We start from the raw sequence: 25,448 nt of genomic DNA, 5'->3' as shown, positions 1-25,448 counted from the left end.
AATTTACTACGTTCGGAAAGCTCAATATTTAATGGTGTCGGCATGCGAATTAGGGATGTGAACATTATTTAACAAAATTATTGTGCTATTTTTGAATCGATGATATTTTCTAGTAAAATTCATTCCGATCGTATATACGTTAATAGAAGGTTTAGTTCTAGTTTTGAAGATCCAGTAGTTTTTGTACAGATCTATAAACTGTATGGTTTCGATGCTCACTGCTTTTTTTCTTTCAGCGTAAGCAAAGTGCAATTATAGTCGTCAAGGTTTATACACAATGGGCAACGGAGAATCTGCGCCTATCACTGCAAAGCAGCTAGAAAACGACATCCAGATCAGTTGGAAATCATTAAAAAAGTGCCCGTTCGAACCCCGCGAAGGCCAATGCTGCACTGCGATCGGAAATTCACTGTATGTATTCGGAGGCGTCGTCTGCACATTTTCCAAAGACGATTCAGAGCGTAACATTGTCACAAACTATGAAACTAGTGACTTGCTGAAATTCGATTGTGACAGAAACAACTGGGAACTTGTAAATGCATGCGGGGATGTCCCAGAGGGTCGTTCTGGCTCTACATTGTCAGCCGTGGGTGATAAGTTGTATTTATTTGGCGGGCTGAGCGAAAATCGAGGTTGGGTCGATGATTTTTATGAATTTGACATCAAAACTGCGAAATGGACTAAACTAGATCACATTTCCGGCAAATGTCCTTCTCCAAGAGATAAATTATCAAGTGCAACCAAAGGCACGGACGTGTACTATTTTGGAGGTTTCGGACCCCAACTAACCCCCGAACCACTAACCACTATTGCCGAAGATGACAGTGATGAGGAATATGAAGATGTGGAGATTCAAGACATTGAACAAGAGCAAGAAGCTGCTAATTTTACATGGTTTAACGACTTGCATAAATACGACACGTTGTCAAAAACATGGTCTGTTATTAAACCAAAAGACACCATACCAACCCCAAGGGCTGCTCATACTCTGTGTGCTTTGAATAATGAACAATTGCTATTGTTTGGAGGGCGGGATGTTACCGGGCGTACTAATGACGTTTGGTTTTTTGACCCTAGAACTGCCTACTGGACTCAGGCGAATCCGAAAGGCGCAAAGCCCAACGCGAGATCATTTCATGCTGCGTTGTGTGTCGGAAACCGTATGGTCGTTCTAGGAGGGCGTGGCGTCACTAACGAACATTTTCAAGACATTCATATTTACGATTCTGTCCAAAATCATTGGTTACAACCAAATATCGACGGTGATCTAAAACCTCCAGCCGTTGGCATGCATTCTTTTGCTGTTGTGGGTGACAATGCGGTGTTAACCTTCGGAGCGTCAGACATAGACCCAGTCACAAACTCATGTATGTCATACTATCAGGATACGTTTGCTGTATCAGCTGCGGACATAGTAACTGGAAGTGCGAAAATCTTACAAGATCAAGTTGAAGGAATGGGTAAAGAAAAATTGGAACAAAACTCCGAATCGGACGCGATTCCTGGTTTTTTAGGACTTCAAAGAACTGAGAAAAAGCCTGAAAATGGACTCCAGCAATCGCATTGATAGCTTTAGCGGCTAGTTTTTTGGTGCCTGTTAATAGATTTGGTTCCCTGTCGTTTGAGCATGCGACAATTTAGCTTGTAACACATGAGCGTGTGACTTATAAACCTCAAACTATAGCCCTAACTCCAAAATTAACCCTTGACACAACCCTTAGATATATCCTAACCACAGACTTGGACTACTAGATATTTCTAGTCTAATTAGAGCGAAATGCTAGTAACCTAATTCTAATATTGAGAAAAATTTCTATTATCTAATTCTGATCTAATTTATGGTTTTCCTGAAAATGCAACAGGAGAACCGTATATTTCAAAACAAACGGAACTAATTCTAATTTAGTTTTTAGTCATAGTTCTAATTCTAGTCTAATTTAAACAAACAAACTTGGCTATAACTTTAATTCAAGTCTAATTTAAATAAGTTGTAGTCATAGTTCTAATTCTAGTCTAATTTAGGAAAAAGAACTTGGCTATAATTTTGATTCTAGTCTAGTTTGGAAAATAATTGTAGTCATCGTTCTAATTCTAGTCTAATTTAGAAAAAAAAGTAGCTATAATTTAATTCTAGTCTAATTTAGAAAAAAAAGTAGCTATAATTTAATTCTAGTCTAATTTAGAAATAAACGTACCTATAACTCCAATTCTATTCTAATTTCAGAAAGACCTGTGTAGCTATAATTCTAATTCTAGTCTAATTTTGAGTAAAACTGTGTAGCTATAATTCTAATTCTAGTCTAATTTGATAAAAAAACTGTAGCTATAATTCTAATTTAGGAAAACTCCAGAGTTAATTCTAATCTAATTTGGAAAAGCCGGAAATAATCTCATTGTCCGACTCTGCCTAACCGCACCCTAACCTGAAATTTAACCCAAACGCTCAAGTGTAACACGCCCAATTATCGCATGCTCATACGCCGATGGACTAATTAATTTAAGAATTAATGGTAGTTACTTGTTTTTGTATCAGTACCAGATGTGGTCAGAAATGAAGTAGGCATTAATAATCTAGCGGTTGTGATTTTTGACTGCTGCTCAACAGTTTTCACTTTTCAGGCAAAACCAGGCCTTGAAAACTTGCAAATCATTACTAGTACTTGAGTTGAAGTTTATGGCATTACTACTGCTTGGTAACCAACACCAACTATGGCCACTTTTTCCGCTTTCAGCCTTATGTGGCTATCACTTTTGAAATGTTACTGCCAAAGAAATTTATCATGTTTGCACAATATGCTTAGTTGCTTCCTCATTTTGTTGGGTATTGCCTTGGAAAAAACATTTGTTCACTTTGTTTCGCCAGCTAGATGATGCTTCATTATGATTGCAATGAAAAAATGTCATGATATTGTTATTGTTGGGGCTGTTTATCCAAATGTTGTGCAAGATGCTAGAAGGCTACACATTTTATGGTTAGTTTGTAGTTGATTATTCTTGTGCCCTATTAGCACCAACTTTTCCAGAAAGTTTTCCACTTAAGCATTCAGTGGCTGGCAGTTTTGAAACGTGCCTGCCTTGATTTATCATGTTACTACAATATACTTCGTTGTCTGATCGTTTTACTGGATATTATTGCAACATATTTATTTGTTCAAGTTGTCAGTCAAATTATACTTCGTTATCACCAAGTTTCATACTCGTGTTACTAAATATTGCTTTTCAAACAATATGTTATCCACGATGCCAGCGAAATTAGACTTTCGATCCAAAAATATTACAATATTATTACTAGGACTGTTTATCCAACTGCCGTCACGCTAGAAGCCTTCATATTTTTCAATATTCATGTCTCGGATGAATTATGTTGATTTGTGGCTAATAAAATTTGAATCGCACACTCATTTGCAAGCGTTCGTCTTCAATCCTAGGTAGTGTTACCATAGGAGGGTCATGATGATTGAGTTTAGGGTTGATGAATAGGGGCGTTTGGTAGGGTTACCATTCATTATCCTTCAGGATTTGCCCTCGTTTTTCACGAGATAGAAAAATGTATTCCGAGGACTCCCAAATGTCTCCCTTTATAGCTTTGAGAGCCGGGCGGGGAGTAGGCCTACTACAAAATGCACCATAAATTATGCGAAATCATGGCCGGAAAAAGATCAAGAGCACTTTTACGTTAGAGCGGGGCTTTTGGAAGTAGAGTTGCCGTTACCAGGAAACCTTAATATATCTGCAGTACCACCTAAAAATAGTACATTGAATGCTCTCATAAATGTCATGCTGGTGACGTCATATTTTGTGATATGGTTCTTGATATACTCTACTCGTTGCTGACGATTACCCCTGACGAGTGTCTATGTAATGGTGTATTGAAGATCTGTAGGCCTACCTCAAGAAGCTCTTTAGCTGTCTGTGTCCTCTTTCCCGTATCTCAAAATATCGGAACCCTAATTCTAGGTGAAACAAAACTGACCACGCGAGAGAAAGACAATCAGAATCAGGGCTGGATTTTTAATGCCATTTATTCGTCGAAGCATACACATGCGGATCAAAAGTGAAAGATCAAACCACAGAAAATATTCAAAAATAATAGAACAACGAGAAACCGCCGTGACGTCACACCCGCGAAATACTAGCAACAAAATCGTCGAATTCAAAATACTGATCAATCGTCATTTGCACAGGCGTCGGTTTGTAGCGTACAGGGAACTGATACTTACCGGCAGCATTTAAAGCCAGTTTCAGTACAGTTTTAACAGCTAGTATGGATGAAAATGCAGAATATCGCATCTGCATATGAATTGCTTCAAGTCTCTTGGCCAAAATGCGTTGAATCAAGATGTTGTCATAGTAAATACAACGAGGGCTGGGGACAATCATCTGAATCGAGTATTAATTTTGATGATTCAGGCCAAGTAAGTATACGCTCCATGTCACTATGAGTTGATATATCAACAAGAATTATACAACGTGTCAATGGATATTGAAACCCCGCATTGGTAAGTCAAGAGTGTCGGAGCGTGTTGATACTAAAAATCAACGTAAACAGATCATGGGTCGCTATTTGGCTAGGCATTGACATACGCTCAATTTCATTATTTGACCAAATATTTACAAAACGTGACACGTAACTGAGAAATAAGAAATAAAAATGTAAGCACTGACGAAATAAAAATATGCAATAATAGGTAGCCACATAATTACCATCGAAATTTGATGACAAAAATATGTGTAGCCTAGTAGCTAGAATTGCCGTGATGACTCGCACAAAAAAATAAGCTTGATGGAAAAAAATCACAAGCAGCCAGCAGCTGCTTAGCGTCTTAACTATGTTAATCAATACGATTATAGCACTAGAGAAAGTTGCCGTGTTAAATATGACCCCTTTCCGTAACAACTGTGCTTATTTAAGGCTGTTCAAAAATAACTCTTTTTTTCAAATTTTACACGCTACTTCATAAAATTGTTGGGTTGCCTAAAAAAAAGCTGCACAAAATTTTATCTCAATTCCGACTGGTAGAAGAGAAGTTACTGGGGTACGAAATTTTGGATATGAAAAATATAGTATTTACGGTAGCAAATTTCGTGATTATTAATTATAGACCTTGTCCATTATTTTTTCAGACAATCCAACAATTTCATGGGGTAGCCAGTAAAATTTGTTCAATAAATAAATCCAAAACTTTTTTTCTTGTAGCAATGTGTCTGCTGGTTGGAATTGAGCCAAGATTGATGTGCAACATCTTGTTAGGCACATTAACAATTTTATCAAGTAGACCATAATTCGAAGACATTTTTTTTGAACAGCCCTAATGTGCAACTTTTCTGTATTGGATTGAATAGAATAGCTTACATTGGCCTTGGATCAACTAGTTTTTCACATAACGACACTCGGAGGAGGTCAGTAAGAACTACTTTTGCCTTTTCAGAGTGCTCCAAGTAGGTTTTGCCTGCAACACCACAATAGGAATGCATTCAGCTTGGACCTGGTCATACGGGTTGTTGAAAAATAACTTTTTTTCGGATTCCAGGGATTCACTGAATAAATTGTTAGGTTGCCTGAAAATCGCTGCCAACCAAATTTAGCACGATTCCAACCAGTACAAACCCCGGAAGAGCCAATTGAAGTTGTGAATTTTATTTTCGACCCCATGAAATTGTGAAGTTGTCTACAAAAACGATGCAAAAAAAAAAGTTTTTCAATAAATCTGAGCCAAATTTGGTGTGCAGCGTTTTCAGGCAAATCAACAATTTAATGAAAGAATCCCAGGATCCGAAAAAAAGAGGATATTTTTGAACAACCCTACTGGTCAATTTGCGTGAAAATTCAAAATTCAGACTACATAGTTACATATTGCGTTGTCGCTGAAACTTCACTACCAGAGGAAAGAAAAATATTTGGTTTACGATTGATCCAGTAAAACAAGGATTTGTACTAGAGCCCGGTAAAATAGAGGCCTCCGACATTGGTCAATCATCCATTGTTACGCTTAATAACTATTTTATCAAGTAGCCAGCAAAATTTGAAAAAAGTCATTATTCGAACAGCTCTATTGAGCATGCGACACTTTAGCTTACTCCTCTTCGAGCATGTGACATTGTAACTCCCAAAAACAACCCAAACCTGAAATCATCCCTTACGCATATCCTAGCCTTAAATTAAACGCACATGCTCAACTGTCGCATATGCTAAAATGTCGGCGGGCCGCCAAAAATATGACCGAATAAGAAACTAAGCTAAGAAAAGAGAAAATATTCGATTTACGAATTATTTACGATCGGATACAGTTCGCGTCCTATACCCGCAGTGGCGATTTCATTTACATTCAGAGTCGTTCAAAAATAACTATTTTTCGAGTCAAGTCGAGTCATTTTCAATTCACCAACGGGGTCGAGTCCGAGTCATAATGCTAAGACTCCGAGCCCTAGTCATAGTGTTAACTGTTCATCGTCAAGTTCAATACATTTCTGTGAAACTCTTTGGTGATATCGAATGCCTTATATTCAGAATATACTCTTTTTTCTCACTCCAAACATGTTTATTCAAACAAAAGACAGATTCTGGGCCTATTTTTCAATTATCTGTCGTGATATACGAGACTTTCAGTAGGTCATATAGAATGCGTTGAGTCACAGGACTTGGTCGAGGGATACGCGATGACTCGAATACAAGTCGAGTCATTACAATCCTGAAATAAGTTATTTTTGAACAACCCTTAGCTTGGTAAATTAATATCCATCGATTCACCGCTGAGCCCTTGCTTTTTCCTTGTCATTATCGACCAGTTTATCGATCAAATCCTGCAGGGGCGCCAATTCCTTCCTCTCAACAAGTCCAAACTCTTGCACGAAGTAAATAAAATGCTTGAAAGACGTATTCAAGTGCGCCTCCTCCTTCAGGCTCATAACATCGGAGAAATGCTGATGGTAGATATGAGCGTACACCCTGAACAGTCTTTTCAGTATGGTTTTCGCGATGGACATGAAATTCTTCGGGAACGGGGTTCCGATGGTCGAGGGGAACACCGATTCGTCGTCGAGCTGGTCCTGCACCCAGGTCATCAGGTAGTCGATGTATTTCGGGGCTGGGCACTTGATGGGTTTTTTGATGTTGGTGCCGTCGGCCCAGTGGTATTCGTACTTCGGTCCGGCGGACATAACCTGGTGAAAATTAATTCAGGCCGTTATGGCGAAAACCTCGCAATTATAATTAGGGTTGGGCACAATAATTTGAGAACTCTAACTTGAATCAAGTATCAATTCTAATGCGTCGAGTGGCGAGATATCATGCGCTCCTTGCCGTCGAAAAATTTGGATTTGAATAAAATAGTATTTACGGTGGGCACCACTATAATAAATAATTAAAGAATTGGTCACCGTAAATACTATTTTATTCCTAATCCAAATTTTCCGACGGCAATAACTACGCTTCCACTGGTTGGAATTCAACCAAATTTGGTGAACAACGTTTCTATAGACAACCTTACACTTTCATGGGGTTAACAGGAAATTTTCAAATTTTTTATATAATGAATAGAAACTCTCTTCTCCTGTAGCAATGCGGCTACTGGTTGGAATTGAACCAACTTTGGTGTGTAGGCTTAAATTAGGTAACCTAACAATTTTATCAAGTAGCCAGTGCGATTTGAAAAAAAAAGTCATTTTTTAACCCGACTGGAACGGCCGGCCTCGAGTCCAAATTTCAATGCATTTAGAAAAATGTTCATAAAATCCGAACCACGAGACTTGAACCGACACCCAATATATCGCTGTAATCGTGAAACAGCCGCCTAACCAACTGAGCTACTCTTAAAGCGAGAGAGAAACAGGTGATGCCCCTATACCAAGAAGTGTTCTCAACTTTTTGAAAATAAAAGAGAATTTGCTTCTTGAATTTGCGACTACGTCATACATAGACGTGCTCGGGATAGAATCATCGCCTGACAGATTTCACAGCAATATCAGGATTCCAAAATGACCTGAGTGAGGTTCTTACGATAATACAATCGACTGTAACGACCGCTGATATACCGATGGCTATAGTTGGCTATAGCGCGATTGATGCCAGGCGTCTCGCATTCAGTGCACATACACGCGCCGCGTGTTATTGTAGTATTGACGACGCTCATTCAATGATTCAATTCACAGTGCCGGACGCCGATGTATGTAATCGCTTCGTACGAGTTACTAAGTACTAGATAGTGCTTTATCGAAACACACCTTGCTCTTGTACAACAAGTAGAAATGAATATATATTGGTTGGACTGACAGGTAGTCATATCTGCAATATAAAATGCAGTGTTTCACTGCTATTTTACTGGGCATTTGAAGAAAGATTAGGTCATACGGGGCCTACGATAACTTATCGTAGGCCTCGGGTCATATTATGCAAGCCTTTCATCCACAATGGTGATGTAGACAATCGCTTTGAGACAAGGGCTGTCTATTGAACCAATAGGCAGAAGTGCACAACTCGACCGCCGACTCTACATACCTATTTATTCGCTAATTTGACAATGGACATTGAACATTCAACCATATTTAGGTTTTGTTCTCTACCATGGGCCAGATCTGAAACATTTTCACCAGAAGTGAAGCCATTTACGGACATAAATTTTCTGTCATATCGATTGCGCTTTGGAGATCATGTAGCTCGCTGAACTGAATACCATCATGTTGGTAATGCTGTATTAGTATGAAAAGCAGCAATCGATATGCGTAATCTGCAACAGCGAATCTTCGCTAATCACAACAGCAAATATATTACCGCGTGTTATTGTTTGGGTGATAACATAGTATCGCGGACGTTGAAATGATTCATTTCACAACGCCGGTATATGTAATCGCTTGTCCATCCTTTGTACGAGTTCGTGCCATGTGTTGAAACTAACATTGCTGTTGTACAACACGCACATCGCAGCAATCAGTTTCGAAGTGCGTTCGTGACCGCAGACTCTACATACCTCGATCCGCTAAATTGAAAATCGACATTCAACCATATTTTTGTAAAGTCATTTATTGCGTGGCGCAATATATGCCATTGGCTTTGCTGGTCGTCAAATTTTCATGAATGACCTGCGCGTTGTGGACGGAAATCTCGAGCAGACACGAAAATACCTTTCAATACCAGAATCGCGACCGGAGCTTTGATGTGCCGGTACATTTCGTTTTATTCGCTAGGCTACTACGGGAAAGACGTGAAACATTTTCACCAGAAGTGCAGCCATTTACGGACATAAATTTCCTCTCATATCAATAGCGGAGATCTTGTAGCTCGCTGAACAACATCATGGCAGTATTGGTGTATTAGTATGAAAAGCAAAAATATTCAATATGCGTAATCTTCAACAGCAACAGAAAATACATTGCTAAAACCCGCGCATGTTATTTCGTAAAATATTTTTACTTCCATTTCAAATAATCTTCTGTGCGACTAATTATTGATTATAAGTATTCCAATAGATGGGCAATGGGCATAACCAACGCATGTTAGGAGAAAAGATCTGCAAATGAATTTGATGTCTCGGCGATGCGCTGATTTAGGTCATGGGCGCTGGTTTATCTCACGCGCGCACATTCACGCGAACGCCGTGGCGAATTGTATTTTGCGCAAAACGTTTTTATGTATTCAATCTGCATTTTGAACAGGCTATTCGATAGTATAAGATGTTATTTATGGCTCGACGTATGCGTATTGATAATAGCTATCCATCTGTAATAGTTGTAATTGTCTACGACCAGAAAAACCCAGGAAATTTTGGACTAAGTAAAGCGTGTTCGTGAAAATACGCTCAGTTATCATTAATGAGTGTGCCGTTTCGATCGGGTTAAGAGCCCTACTGTACAAGCTAACAATCTATTGGGTTGACGGTCAAATAACTAACGGTTTTTGAGTACGGTAGTCCTAGTCGCGCATTTTGAAAAGAAAGTAGGCTAGTTCTAAGTTTTAGTTCTAGTTGCGAGCTCAGAAAGATGACCAGTTCTAGTTCTAGCTCGAGTTTTGAAAGATGAGTAGTTTTAGTTCTAGTTGTGCGTTTTGAAAAATCAGTAGGCAGGGCTGTAATGACTCGAGTCATGACTCGACTCGAGTCACAATTTTCTAATGACTCGACTTGACTCGAGTCATATTCTCAAAATACGGAAATGACTCGAGTCGACTCGAGTCAATCTGTGTATTGACTCAACTTGGACTTGAGTAATTGTGTATGACTCGAACCAAGTCACATGACTCGAGACTCAGATTGCCAACACCGACATTTCATTGTAATTTCGAAGAATAGTAAAGCATCCACCCTATTGGGATTTCGTCTATTGGTACTGGTGCTTGAAAACATGACTAGAAAGTGCTAAAAGTGAGGAAAATTAGTATATTATAAATGCGAACCATTTAATATCACCAAATAGAGTTATAAAAGTGGGTTTTACAAGACTTCAACTGGAAACTGAGCAGTCAACACAATCACTTGGACTCGAGTCATAATACCATGACTCGGACTCGAACCTTTGCTCAATGACTTGGACTCGGTGGTGAATTGAAAATTACTCGACTTGACTCGAGTCAAAACTATAAAAGTGGGATTGACTTGTGACTCGGACCTTTGTGACTTGGTTACAACCCTGTCAGTAGGTCACAAGTCAATCTCACTTTTATAGTTTCACTTGAGTCTCAGTCAAGTTAAGTCCTTTTCAATTCACCACCGAGTCCAAGTCATTGAGCAGAGGTCCGAGTCCGAGTCATGGTGTTATGACTCGAGTCCGAGTCCAAGTCATCCTATTCTTCAAAATTACAATGAAACGTCGGTCGTTGTCGTCTGCGTCTCAAGTCATGCGCTACGACTCGAGTTCAAGTCGAGTCAATACACAGTACGGTACTACTTCTACATGTTGAGTAGGAATTTATGGCAGTACTTTATACTTGCGTGACAAAACTGTCTACTTCGACAACCGCTGCAAATATGACTCAACAAGAAGGCTAATTCCATTATAACTTAACAGGGGCTGTAATGCATACCCTCAGAATTGTCCAATATTTACAAATTTTGTTCTTTTTTGAATTCTGGGTACATTAAAAAAAATTAAATTGAAAAATTTCCAGGGGTTCAAAAGATAATGAGATTCAAAATTCTCATGTCACTAGGTGGCGCCGCATGCAAAAATCTTTAAAATCCATATTTTTTGCTGTAAGTATGGTGGAGAATCAAAGTACATTTTGCAATAGCGAAAATGTTGATTTTTTTTCAATTCCTTGGCCTCAAAATTGTTAAGCAAAAAATATGGATTATAAAGATTTTTGCATGCAGCGCCACCTAGTGACATGAGAATTTTGAATCGCATTATCTTTTGAACCGCTGGGAATTTTTCAATCCAATTTTTTTTAATGTCCCCAGAATTCTAAAGAGAACAACATTGATAAATTGGACAATTCCGAGGGTATGCATTACAAATGTCAGAAAATTTGCTAAATTATAATGGAATGAGGAAGAAACGAGTTGATACCTTAAAATTGAGTAACTACTGTATAATTACGGGTGGTCAAGGGGCAGCCCGACAGACTCGGACAAGATGCCAATATTAATTCTAATCAAACATCTGGTCTTCTTGTGAATATGTTACAGGAGAACTTTATGGCGCGAAACGATCCAAGATCGGTGTACGGACAGTAGGGCTCTTCAAAAATGACTTTTTTTCTCAAATCGTACTGGTTACTTAATAAAACTGTTATGTTACCTAATTTAAGCCTACACACAAAATTTGGTTCAATTCCAGCCAGTAACCACTTTGCTACAGGAGAAGAAAGTTTCTAATTATTATATAAAAATAAATAATAAAAAATTTGAAAATTTTCTGTTCACCCCATGAAAGTGCTAGGCTGTCTATAGAGACGATGCTCACCAAATTTGGTTCAATTCCAACCAGTGGATGCGGAGTTATTGCCATCGAAAAATTTGGATTCGAATAAAATAGTATTTACGGTGAGCACAACTATAATAAATAAACAAAGAATCGGTCACCGTAAATACTATTTTATTCAAATCCAAATTTTTCGACGGCAATATCTCCGCTTCCACTGGTTGGAATTGAACCAAATTTGGTGTGTAGACTTAAATTAGGTAACCTAACAATTTTATCAAGTAGCCAGTACGATTTGAGAAAAAAATTCATTTTTGAAGAGCCCTAACAGACAGTTGCCATTATCGTGCTCATCAGAATGGCCTCTGATTTGATATGAACTGAAAGCAGGAAATATTTACTCAGGCAGAATTATTACGTTACTGACAGCCTCTGCTACAACGGTCAAGATTGTAAACTCTGATGCAAACTTTGAATGCCGGCAATCTCTTTCAAGCGAATATTTGCCAATAAACTGTCCCGTGGATTGAAGTGCAATTAATTTCATCGACAGTTGCAGGCGTTGCGGCACTCGATGGGGCAGTGCAAATATTGACAGAGTTGTAAATTCACTATGTCCAAATGATGAATGATGCGAGTTCAATTTAAAATAAATCAAGAATTAGGGATCCAAACAAACTTGAAATAATTGATACAGACGAGCAGATGCCAATCTTACCATATGTTACCAGTATTACCAGCGAATGTGAGTATAAGACACATTTTTTCGGGCATCTTCAACCAGACATGGACAACTAGGTAACTCTAGTTGTCCAATTAGAATGATTAGAGCGAAATTCCGGTAATTTAATTCTAATCTAATATGTTTCTTAGCCCTAATTCTAATCATATTTGTGAAGTGTTTACGCTCGACCTCTACAAATTTGGAAAAGTGGCTCGCGGCCCGTTTTGAGTTGGTGACTCCTTAATAGAGCGATATGCTGGTAATCGACTTCTAATTTGATCTGCGAAATGTTCATCTAATCGATGGCCTTCACAATCGCATGTGCATTGGTCTGGTTCGCACGATATAATCACTGGCCTACACAATCGCTTCAGCAATAGGCCTAGTACGAAAGATATCATCTCCAGCATAACTAGCCTACCGCGTCTCGGGCCTAGCATGCTTTGGCTCTTATCTCCCGATGGCTTGGAGACAATGCCGTTAAGTATATGCTGATTAGCGATTGGTATTAAAGAGTGACATCGCAAAACTGAATGACATCGAATATCCGCAAACATGTGCGACGCGTGCGTACACGCGTAATTGATTTCCACTTATACTTAAACATAACCATCAGAAGATGTGTGTCAAGGCCAGAGTTATAAAAGAGAGGTTCGAACCGCCTGAAATCGGCGTCATTATAGCACATAGAAACTCGAGACATTTTGACTAGCGCAAATCGTTGTCGAGGCTATGTAAGACGCGTTGATAAGCGCGCGTATTTATTTAATTGCTCACGACAGAGCAGGGACTCGCTAATTGACAGCACTTCCGGACTCGTCGACAGGCTTACCATACGCGTATAATTGTCAACACTAGGAGATTGTATAATTGTCATTTACGCATGTACTTAACCCTAATGAATTCATGCTATATTAGTAAATTACAAAACAATCGCAACCCCCCCTTAATTTTTTGGCTGGCTACGCGCCTGCATCCATATTAAAAGATCGCTCTGGAGCAGTCATGACCATAAATTTTACCTTTTGCGACCTTTACTACAAGAACTGCTGCATTAAAAACACGAAAACTCATAAAAAACTACGATATCACACGATCACACGATGAAACCATACAGCTACTGGCTAGCCTTAACAAAATAACATCACAAACCTTGCATTTCGCGGCAGTACAATACTCCGTTATGGTCCCGTACAGCATGTTAATCTGGTTAAAAAAATCCACCGTATTCACCGCCACCCACTCGTTCAAGTCCTCCCCTTCCGGCAGCTGCACCGCCAATCGCAAATTCCCGCTGCCCAGCGTGGCCGCCGCGTGCTCCATCAAGTCATGCTGGTGGGTGCCTTCCGGAATCTTCTTCCGCGGCTTGAAGGTCCGCGAGTTTTTGTTTTGAAACAGGAACGACATGGCGCGATCGCAACGATGCTATCCGGGTCAGAATATTATGGTAGCTACGGGCTAGTAAGGCAACTGTGGAAGCTGGAAATGCGCGAAAAATTTGCTTTAATAACTGGTAATAATCATTCCAGTTGTATAATAGACTGATTGGAGCAAAATATTGGTAATCTAATCCTATCTAACTTGTGAATGTTTCCTATTCTGATTCTATTTCTGGTATTCTTGAAAATACAAGGGTTGTAACCAAGTCCCAAGGTTCCGAGTCACGAGTCAATCTCACTTTTACAGCTTTGACTCGAGTCAAGTTTAAATCCAAGTCAGTGGGCAGAGGGTTGGGTCCGAGTCGGTGTTTTGACTTGAGTCCGAGTCCAACTTTGAGTTCAATTAGGTTCAACCCACCTTTTTCAACTCTGCTCAAGTGATATAAAATAGCTCGCATTGATAATATCAATACACAATTGCATAGTATATTCATATTGAAATAAACCCAAATGTTTTCGGCTGACACTCGTCAGTGGTAATCGTCAGCAACTAGTGGAGAATTGGAAAGAACATTGTATATCAACAATCGTATCACAAAATATGACTTCACCAGCATGAAATTTCAAACAAGAGAGTGTTCAATGTACTATTTTCAGGTGTTAAACGAACCCCTTTTGTTGGCAGAGTTTGGGCTGGTGTATTTTGATAAAAGTCGACTCCAAGGCACACAAATGAAAGTGTGAACGGCCCCTTCCAACGACATGAAATCTGTCGTCTCGATATTTATTCGCACATATCGGATTATCTCATAGATGCTATACTATTCAATTGTATATTGAGGTTCTGTACCTCCAAGAAGCTCTTCATTGATAATATCGAAATTTTCCTCAGTTTCAACAGTTTCCGGCCCTATTTTCCAAGTATCACCACCGACAGACGAAATACCAATCGTGTGGTAACTTTACTATTCTACAAAACTACAATGAAATGTCCATCTTAGCCGTCCTAGTCTCGGGTCATATGACTCAGAGTACAAATCGAGTCAATACACAAATTTACACGAGTCGAGTCATTCTACACGTTTGAAAAAATGTCGAGTCATCACAACCCGGCACCCAGCCCAAATTGCCTGATACGGTACTAGTAAGCACGAAGGACCCTGTGCCAGTGGTTAAAAATAGCAGTAGGTTTGCATTCTTTACAATACATTGCAAATCATCATTGCAGAATAACTTGCAAATCTACCACCATGATAACATGATGACAGACATCTATTGATTCAAATACATCGAATTGAATTGAATAACTTATTACATTTAAGGCCAAAGTAAAATCAACGCACATGCCACTAGAGGTAAATTAATACCAGTACTCTTTCGAAAAACACTCCATATGTAAAGCATAATGGAAACGTTTTCACTTCCTATATATGTAGCAAGGGCTAGTCAAGTAGGCATCTTCAGCCTATGCAAACTATACCACAACATACGCTATACTATATTGAATACAGGTTCTAGTTGAACTCTACGTGACTTCATTCTGAAGACTTAGGATGGAATACTAATTATTATTACAATCATGCGTGGCTGTGTATGAAGAAAATTATTGGATTAGTATCTGATCTCACTCTAACGTAAGCAGATCGATTAGAACACAACAGCAGATTTCCTGATGTACGTATTATGACTAGTAGTGTGGCCAGTTATGTAATTAATCGGCCATTATTATTCAATTGCCCAGAATGCAGCCGCCTACACCAAAGTAGCACAATTTGCCTACTTTTCCAGCTTCAAATCTCAGTACAATCTCTAAATCATATTAGTTTCGCAGAATCACATTGACCCAACTAATGGGTTTTTAAAATTTGCAACCGAAGCTAGAACTACTCAATTTTCAAAACTCAAAACTAAAGTTAGCTCTCAAAAATCTGCAACGAGCTAACTAGAACACAACTAACTTAGGCTTCCATATTTTGGAAATCTAAAAAGAGGACACTTTTTCAGAAATTTGAGACTTGCAAAACCGGTCCGCTCAGAGCTCAAAATACCGTTTTTCTCTCCACACTTTTAGGTGGATGACTAAAAAAAAAGGTCATCTTTTCGCTCAGAGCTAAATTCACCGTTTTTCACTCCGAAATACCCGCCGGAGCGTGACTTGACTCACTTCTGTGCCAATTTACGGCATATCACTCGCAATTTCCTCTAAATCTGACCTAAATTTTCAAAAAAGAGGAAAAAATCTCAAAAAAGAGGACAAAAGGGCGTCCTCCGAGGACACTTTCAAAAAAGTCAAAAAAGAGGATAAATCCCCTTAAAAGAGGACGTATGGTAACCCAAAACTAACTAGACTCAAATTACGAAGCATATTAAATAACACTGGTCAACAAAATGAATTTTTTTTAGGCAGAACATCTGAGAGCTGTTTATAGGGTTTTTGAGGTTGCTGATTATGAATATCACATTAGTTTTGTCTGATTGGCTGTTTGTCAGGAGATATTTACACCCCTAAAAAGCCCAAAATTAGTGTATTTGCCCCTAAATATTTCACTTGGTAGGAAGAAAATCGTAGTTTTTTCTAATTGTATACTGCGTATAAATACCTAATTGACTATAAAGAACCCGCATGTCATTGCAAGTCATTCTATCAATATTAACATGACATGATGCGAAATATTTGTTTGTCAAAAAGCAGTTTGTCAAGCCTAAAATTTGTACTTTTGTACAACGGAAATATATTACATACATATTATACATTATACATATTCTCCTGTATCAATTGGTCATTCTACCAAGATTAAAGATGAGTGTAAAACTATAAAATTTGTCCTTGGAAGGCCTAACTACAATACTGATATGCGTCTTCTTTCTTTTGACTGGTAAATCGATATTTTTCCGCTGAGTCAACAAAGTGGGTATACCAAGTAACCCTATCAAACGAGAAGCTTAAATCTGGTATCTGGTATATTCGAATACCGGTGAAAAACTCCAATTTCTCATTAGGAAGGAGTTCACTGCATGTAATTTCCTAAGGTGTAGTAAATAAAACTTTTTAGATGATCATAAAGCACCCAACCACAAACAGTTGGTCCGAAAATTCGTAACTGCATATCGAACACTTGAGCACAAACATGAGCATAAAAGTTCACTTCCTGTTCAGAAACCTTGATATATTTCCTGATCATCTTGTTGATTAGCAAGGTGAGAGGTTCTACCAAGACATCAGAACAACAAAAGAAAGATATCAGGGCATATGAGATGAACAATTGAACATATTATGTAAGACCATTGTCGCAAACTTTCAAGAAACTGCACTAAATAGCGTACAGGCGAAAATCTTACAAAACAACAACTGTGATTTAAAAAACATCAATAATATTATATTCCAACTGATTATTTCAACTTTACAATAGCTGGTTGACGTAAAACTGATTGAATTAATGCCACGTTATTCGAGTCATAGGCGCCGACTTACGAGGTTACGAGGTGGCGCAGCCACCTCGTGACCATATTTACGAGGTGGCGGCCACCTCATACAAAATGCGCAATCGCCAAAGTGATTTGTGACCAGTAATTAGTAATCAGGCGAATCGATGCGACCTCGTTAGAGACGTCTTCGATTTCGATACGCGCGTGTGCCAGGAGGGGGTTTCGAGGGTCAAACTTCCCTATTTGAAACGCGAAACCCCGTCATTTTGAAATGATCATTCTAACTCCAATATTCAGTTGCAATTCAATAATTGCGTAATCAGTGTTCCGCGCGGCGGGTTTGCGAGAAACGTGTTGGCAATTAGTGAGAAGAATCTGTGATGATCTCCCACTGAGATGGTCGCGAAATTAGGTCATTCATTCCCGTGTGCGTGGCAATCGTCGCTAGCCTGATTTATCACGTCTCGAGCAAGCCTGGTTCCGCAGGCTTCAACAATCGCATCTGCGATAGGCCCAGTTCACACTATATCATCGCTTAACTGCGCAATCGCATCTGCATTGGCGGCTTCGGCCTGGTGTGCACGATATCATCGCTGGCTCACACAATAGCATCTGCAATAGGCCTGGAGTGGAAAAGATCATTGCTGAATGCTGGTGCTGGCCTATGGTGTGACTATCGCGTCTCGGGCCTAGCATGCTTTGGCTCGCTGGTTTGGCGACAATGCGGTCGAGTTTACGCTAATTAGTGATTGTTTCATGTCATATTGATTAAAAAGCGAATTCACGAAACTGCACAACATCGAATCGCTGCAAACAGACTTTAACGTGCGAAATTGATTCCCGCTCATACTTGAACGTAACGATCAGAAGATGTGTATCATGTCTCAAGTTCTGAAATATGACAAAGGTTTGAAATCGGTGCCATCAAGTTCGGACATTTTGATATGCGAAAACTGTAGCCGAGACTGCGTAATACGCGCGCGTATTCATTTGTTCACCAGAGATCAGGGACTCGCTAATTCAGAGCATTCCCGGACTCTTTGGCAAGCTTGATATACGCCTAAAAGCCTCGATACCAAGAGATTATATGATCGCCATTTACACATGTACTTGACCCGAATTGAATTGATGATATATTGGTAAATTTGAAAAAAAATCCAAATTCCTCTAATATTTCGACTGGCTACGCGCCTAGCGTGTGCTGAGAAGCACCATCCTAGATCTCCTCTCCCGATCAGGCGCCCAAATATACGTTCTGGTTTTCTGAAATCTAAATTATGTGCGCCCATATTCGTTTACAAAACCATTCATGAGCCAGCTAGCTTCGTGATAGGTAATCGGAGCGGGAAATTGGAGGGTCTGTTGGTGTGTGCCTGCAAATTGGACTTCGTTTCTGCGCAGATTCGTTTCTATAACAAGGCTTTGCCAGTGGCATTATTCGGGAAATGCAGCAATACAGCTTAAACACCGATATAATGAGAAAACACAAATATAATGAGAAAGTCGCCACGAAAGCTACTCAATACGGTGTCAGACTCAAAACCGATTCGTGGCGATACTGATTAGAACACACGCTTTCTCATTTGCCATCATCCTTATTTCTTGTTATCTGCTTGATACAGTCGTACTCCGAAATTTAATCATAAAACAATTGCCGCGACGCGAGTTGGTCAACGCGAAGCAAGAAACCGCAAGAGACAATGACTGATTGGCTGCGCGATTTCGCGTTTGTCATCATCATTATTGTCTGCTGGAAGTATTCGAGAGTTGCCGTGTGTTACTTGCAAGGTCAGTGCGTAGTGTATTTCGTTACTCACACGGGGCATTGCGCGTGAATAACATTGATGCAACTGCAGATTCCGTCGGACGGACTGGTAGCGCAGGCCGCAGTTACACTTCAAATGATCGTACCGTTTTAAGATTCCATTTAATAACTCGACTGCATGGTTTGATATTAATGAGTGCAGGGCCGATATTAAAATGTCACGCGAATGGTTTAACTCTGCACCTGCACGTACACCAGCGTCATGCAGTAAAGTGCGTTTTCGTGCGACGATGAAGTCATTGATATGGAACAATTATGACGTCACAAGAATTCGCCACCTCGGAAAAAATTAAAAGTCGGCGCCTATGATTCGAGTATCAAGGTAAATAGCCTACTAATGTACATGACTGGAGTTTATTTATGTACATGATATCCATGAAAATCTGTAACTATGATAAATCTATTACCCTTAAATATAGTCCTGTTGCTATAATTTTGATTTAAAAGAGTCTTCTGTGTGTAAAAATACCAAGTAGATTCTTTTCTAAACTTTATAGTACAACTGAGCCGATTTTATATCTAGTTATTATCGCGAAAATGGGAGATGGGAGTGATGACTCTGAGCGAGTAATGGTTCCAAGAACAGAACACAACAGAATATCCACACAATTATCACACATTTTAAGTTGTTGGCAATAAAATTTATGTTTCAATGCAGCAGCTAGCACTAGAACTAGCAACTCTTTAAAATCCGCGATTAGAACTACTCAAAAAACCAGCAGTTAGTTTACCATCAAATACCTAGATTAGTAGTTAGTACAAGTCTGCATTGATCATCTGTACCTGAATCGGGATAGCATAGGCATCATATGCAAAAACCTCCCCCCCCTAGCATTCAACTAGCACTGTACATACGGATACGGAGTGTCGTGTTTATTCGCACCATAGTCGCTCCACTCGCGTGTTTATAAACTTACATAATCTCAGGTTCGCACACTCGTGGTTCTATCGGCGGTCGCACCAAAAGATAGCTAGTCAAAATTCAAGGAATTCGGATTGCAGGAATTGGTAATATTTCAAAGCAAGTTGAAATGCAAGGAATCGAGATTGAAGAAATTGGTAACATTCCAAAAATTGTTTACAGCGCAGAGTAGTTACGTCTGGATTATCGAGGCTCGAACACCATCCTAGTAGACAGACTTGAATAACTAGCTAATTGTAGTTATCTCGTGAGACTATTTAGAGCGAAATGCCGGAGATCTAATTCTAGTCTAATTCGTGAAAAGGATTCTTTGTTCTAATTCTCATTCTATCGTAATTTGTTGTGAAATGTTTCTATGGAGAACTGAATAATGCGAAACAAGCCAAGCTTGCGGAACAGAGTTTTTGCAAATTCTGTAATTATAATTCTAATGTACGGTAATTAGGAAAAATCGGTGTAGCCATAACTAATTCTAATCCAACTTGGAAAGAAACTGAGAGCGATAATTTTAACTCATAGTCTAATTTGTATTAACTCATAATGGTATTATTCTGATTCTGAAAGCTGAAAATTTCTAGTGGCCCATCACTGCTCATAGATACTCCTCTAAAATCACTTTATATCTCACTCCTTCATAGACTGCTTATCTCATATCGTATCCTATAACTACCATACAAATCCAAAATTAGCATTCCGTATTACATTATTTGCCTTCAATTACATCACAAGGTGTCCCCCTTTATGACCCTATATCCTACAATGCGGGTATGCGGCGCACCATGCTTGCAGTATTGGGCCACCAGGTATTAGATGTTTCATCAATACACGAAACCTCAAATTCATTACGATTAACAAATCCGGTAACGTAATCCTAGTAAATGGCTTCAATACTTTATTCCAAAAAATTAAGGCTTATTTACATACCAGCATGCCACACCGCTCATGACTTAACAGCTACATTAAACATCCCCGTATTGAAGACCAGTCCAATATCAAATAAGATATGATGCTATTTGAAGTTTCATCGCATCCTAAACCAATAAAACGTTTACATAAGGTGCTACTAGTTGCTATGTTATCTGCTTACAGAAACCGGTATTTTCCTATGGTAAATTGATCAATATAATATGATCTAACTCATCTTTTCAACTAATTATTCTATTTATGTTATATTTTAACTCATATCGATGCATTCTTAGTATTATTAGCCGTATTTATTAACGCACTATGCTTATTAGAAGATGATATTATAAACATAAACACTTTTTAATTCGACCACAAGTCCACAACCTAATTTCATATTGCACATTTTATTTATGGGTTGGGTACAGCATCAAATCAGGCACTGTTTCAGCTGGCTGCAGATCCTAATTTGGACAATAAACAAGCAATTGTGTCGTCTTTTGGAAAATAGGCGTGAAATTGACACAACAAGGAATCACGAAATGCCCATGAGCAAAATTGAGTATAATGTGTCACAATTAATCAAGAAAATTGGTCACAAAGTGTAGCTAATCACTACATGACTTTAACACCAGTAGGTTGCTTCCAAATCGAAAGCTACCGATCACAGCACATGAGCTTGGCTGAAATTATCAGCTACCATAATCAATATTTTGCAGCCAGACACAAACAAACATAACACTACACAATACACTTATTGATAATGAAAAGGGTTAATCCAAGTACAAGGAATTGAAAGTAAATAGTTTTACACAGAAACCAGCTAACAGCTGTCTTCAATCGTGTATACTGTATATCTCATGTTTGACTCACATATTTGTCATGAAAGTTACTAGAAACAGTAGACCTATAGAATGACAGCTGATAAGTCATTGATGCAATAAAAATTTGGTTTCAGTAATGTTCTAGCTATGCTGTTGAAACACAGTGCGTTTTTTTTTAACTAGCCCACTGGACCTATCTATATTTTAGAAGCCAACACCGTACAATAGCATGAAAAATGTGCACACGAGTAGCTGGATATCGCATATAATATAAACTAGAACATACCTTCATCAAAGACGATAATGCAATTCTGAAATATAATGATTTCAGGTGACTATTTTGAATATGCAGAAAAGGTAGTCATGCGTCTGAGGAAAGACTTCATAACTAATCCACTTGGAAATAAACATTGACTACATTCCAGCACTATGATAAATGCGTTTGCAATTACCTTCCCTGGTCATTATTTGATCGAACAAAACCATACTCAAGCATACACATCATAATGCAGACTGATAACCTGTATCATACATAAACCCACTTGTAAAATTATAATCAGCCAATACATACAGTATAATCAAATCATATGATCTAACCTGGTCATGTGTTAAGCTCGACTCGATTTATAAGAACTTATGCCCATAATGGTAAGCCAGCATCCAAATCGTTTAATTTAGCAACTGCAATGAGTGACCATTTCAGCATGCGTCAGATATCATCTACATCTATGTTTTGGGCAATTACTGGAGTACTCTGAGGTCTGAGGTAATGATGCATTGAGTAACAAAACAAACATAGTTGACGCGAGACAATGCTCCTATGATATACCAATATTAAAAGTATCGTTACAGCACAGAATACAGCCATCTCGAATAAAGAAATAGCACTGTTCTCATGACAGTGCTAAAAGCTTCATGTCACACAGCAAAATGTGGCCATTACCAAATGAATGTACTTGAATAGCGTACATCTAGAAAAATAGACCATTAATCAAATACAGGCTTTTCCGGGATTGCCAGAGGTATGGGGTTATTATATATTTTTTTTGTGATTTTCTAAACTTGATTCGTTACACGAATACAAAACAATTTGCTCAAAAACTGCATTTATCTCTAATCAACGAGTTTTATACTTGGACGCTACGAAATTAAACTCTCCAGTTTTAGTTACGATGATTACTAGAACGTATCGTCTATGTCAGTTACAGATCAATTGTGTTAAATCTCTAAAATTAGCATCAGTATTAACCGAATTTTACCGTTTCGACCAGAATTTTCAGATTTTCTATATCATGATTAGAATTATAGCTACGGTATAGTTTTTTTTTGGCAAGTTCAACTGAAATTATAGCTACACAGTGTTTTCCTGATTAGATTAGAATCAGAATTATACCGTTTTACAGGAAAACCAGAAATTATATTAGAATTAAAATAAGAGTGTACAAACTTTTCACAAATTAGACTAGAATTAGAATTAGGGCAAAGAACCTTACCTGTACCACAAACTAGATTTACAGCATTCTGCGTTAATTAGATGATTAGAATTACATAGTTGTTAGAATCAATATCTGACTGAATCTGTCAATGTCACTTACAGATCATATATTAGTACGCAAAATTAGCATAATTATTACTCAAATTTTACTGCACTTACATAAAAAGACGTCCAAAGGGCTTAGTAAATGGGTAATGCTCAATAAAGATTATCCAATCTCATGTAAGAATACTAATGCTCCTGAGATTGCACTGCATGGTGCTGTACTAAACATCTTCGCACTCCACTCAACCACAGCAGAACACAGTTGAGCTGATACTGTCTTATCCTTCCAATATAAAATCATTAATCCTCTTAAGACTTAACATACTCCAAATGGATTGACTGCGAACAGCATGAACATTGTTAAATCCTATGACATCATATGTGGTGACACAATGAAAAACACCAAAAAACAACAATTACAACATTCTTTCAAAGATTCAAGCTCCTGACAATGTTATTCACCTCATAAGGATAAAACGCTTTGTTCGAATCAGAATAAGACATTTCAAAAAACAACCATTTCCTAGTTATAGACCTTCTTAGAGGTACAGAACTTCAACACACATTTTTCGGCTGACACTCATCAGGGCTAATCGTCAACAATATAGATAATATTCAATTGTACATACATCCTAGTTAATTCATATTCATTAGCAGACCAACCAGTTGTGATAACATAGTCATCATTTCGGAAATAAAGTGGTCATTTTGCAAAAACAAATCATACAGCAGAAAATAGGTTACGTTACAAGTGAAATAACACAATGCAATTGATTCTACAAATTGCAATAATCGGTTTTTACTTATCTATGATCAGAATATCAAGCAGTTTGATGACCTTTGCTGCACAGTTGAGGTTATATAGCCTACAGTATTGTGTTCATAATCTTTCCAGTTAAGTGTTATATATAACGGCATAGAAACAAGTTACCCATCAAGGTAGGAAAGCTTATTATAAAACGAATGGACCACCACAGTACAGCACAGTCGATTTACAGGTTATATCGCACAAGATCTGACGCGCATAACAAGCTGTGTGAGGGAGATTACATTTCCTGCAACCAATTCGACTCAAGGAAGTTGATCTGAAGTGGCATCTGCGTCGAAACAATGTGAAATAATGCGCGCTGATATGTATGGAAGGTCTGAATCAAGATTAATAAAGATTCGAAGAGATTTAGCGCATGGCCAAGTCATACCCAGTAATTTTATTATAGGCTAATCCCTTTATCACTATAAATACAACATAAAACATAACTAAACTATTGTGATAAGGAATCTTGTAAATAGCTTGCAATTTAGAACTGGTTTTCGCACATGACGTGACAATTAGAATGCCGGTACATCAAGTCAGATCTCTGAATTAGACTCGGACATGGAAAACTAGATAATTTGCCATTGTAATGTTTATAAGATTGAACTAAGATTTGATATGAACGGAGCTTGAATCAATGTTTAAGTTTTTGAGAATTTGCTAATTCTAATTTCAATCAAACTTGGAAAAAACTGTGTACGATAGTTATAATTCTAATTCTAATATATTTAGGGAAAGCTGAAAATTTTTCATTTGTCCATGTCTGGTCTGAACAATGCCGCCTTAAAATTATTATTTTTGCAAGCACTCATTTACCCTGACTAGCAATTCCAAGTCAACTGTGCTAACGAGAAATCTTTCAGCAATATGTATTACGATTGTCGATATACAATGTTCTTTCCAATTCTCTACTAGTCGCTGACAATTACCCCTGACGAGCGTCAGCCGAATATATTCGGGCTCATTTTCAAGATGAATATCCTATTCAAGTTCTGTACCTCCAAGAAGCTCTTCAATACATATTTGTTACGAAACTCCTATTTTTGCCGGTTTCAAAATCAAGGTTCGGGTTGGAACAAATGTGCATAAATAACCAAGAAATTGGTTATAACTTGATCAACTGATTGATTGATGTAATTTTCTAGAAGTAACCGAATTTTGTCGGTATGGCTGGGCCTGGGAGGCTGGCAATACCAGCGTAAGGGCGAAGTATACTTAACATTCTAGGCCTAAAGTGATAC

General features: G+C 38.4%; 2 protein-coding genes and 1 long non-coding RNA gene across 4 annotated transcripts in view; 1 reads left to right on the top strand and 2 right to left on the bottom strand.

Moving 5' to 3' along the window:
* LOC145435257 (uncharacterized) overlaps window positions 1-25,448 on the bottom strand; it is a 344,196-nt gene that overhangs the window by 298,644 nt on the left and 20,104 nt on the right. The gene's annotated exons all lie outside the window — the stretch shown is intronic.
* Window positions 237-3,401, top strand: LOC145435192 (kelch domain-containing protein 1-like). Of its 2 annotated transcripts, none has more exons than XM_080312517.1 (2): window positions 237-2,053; window positions 2,135-3,401. In XM_080312517.1, the coding sequence occupies exon 1, from the start codon at window positions 278-280 to the stop codon at window positions 1,565-1,567; it is 1,290 nt and encodes a 429-aa protein (XP_080168643.1). In that variant the 5' UTR covers window positions 237-277; the 3' UTR covers window positions 1,568-2,053; window positions 2,135-3,401. The 2 variants fall into 2 exon arrangements, with proteins under 2 accessions (XP_080168643.1, XP_080168644.1); XM_080312518.1 differs by having other exon boundaries at window positions 2,096-3,401.
* LOC145435225 (MOB kinase activator 1A-like) lies at window positions 4,005-14,082 on the bottom strand. The gene is made up of 2 exons (XM_080312561.1): window positions 13,727-14,082; window positions 4,005-7,161 (listed from the first exon to the last, which is right to left on the bottom strand). The coding sequence occupies exons 1-2, from the start codon at window positions 13,979-13,981 to the stop codon at window positions 6,745-6,747; spliced, it is 672 nt and encodes a 223-aa protein (XP_080168687.1). The 5' UTR covers window positions 13,982-14,082; the 3' UTR covers window positions 4,005-6,744.

This window comes from Botryllus schlosseri, chromosome 3 (genome assembly GCF_051294905.1).
Source record: "Botryllus schlosseri isolate E-star chromosome 3, Bs_hap1, whole genome shotgun sequence".
NCBI lineage: Eukaryota > Metazoa > Chordata > Ascidiacea > Stolidobranchia > Styelidae > Botryllus > Botryllus schlosseri.
This window is presented reverse-complemented; position numbering and strand designations above follow the sequence as displayed.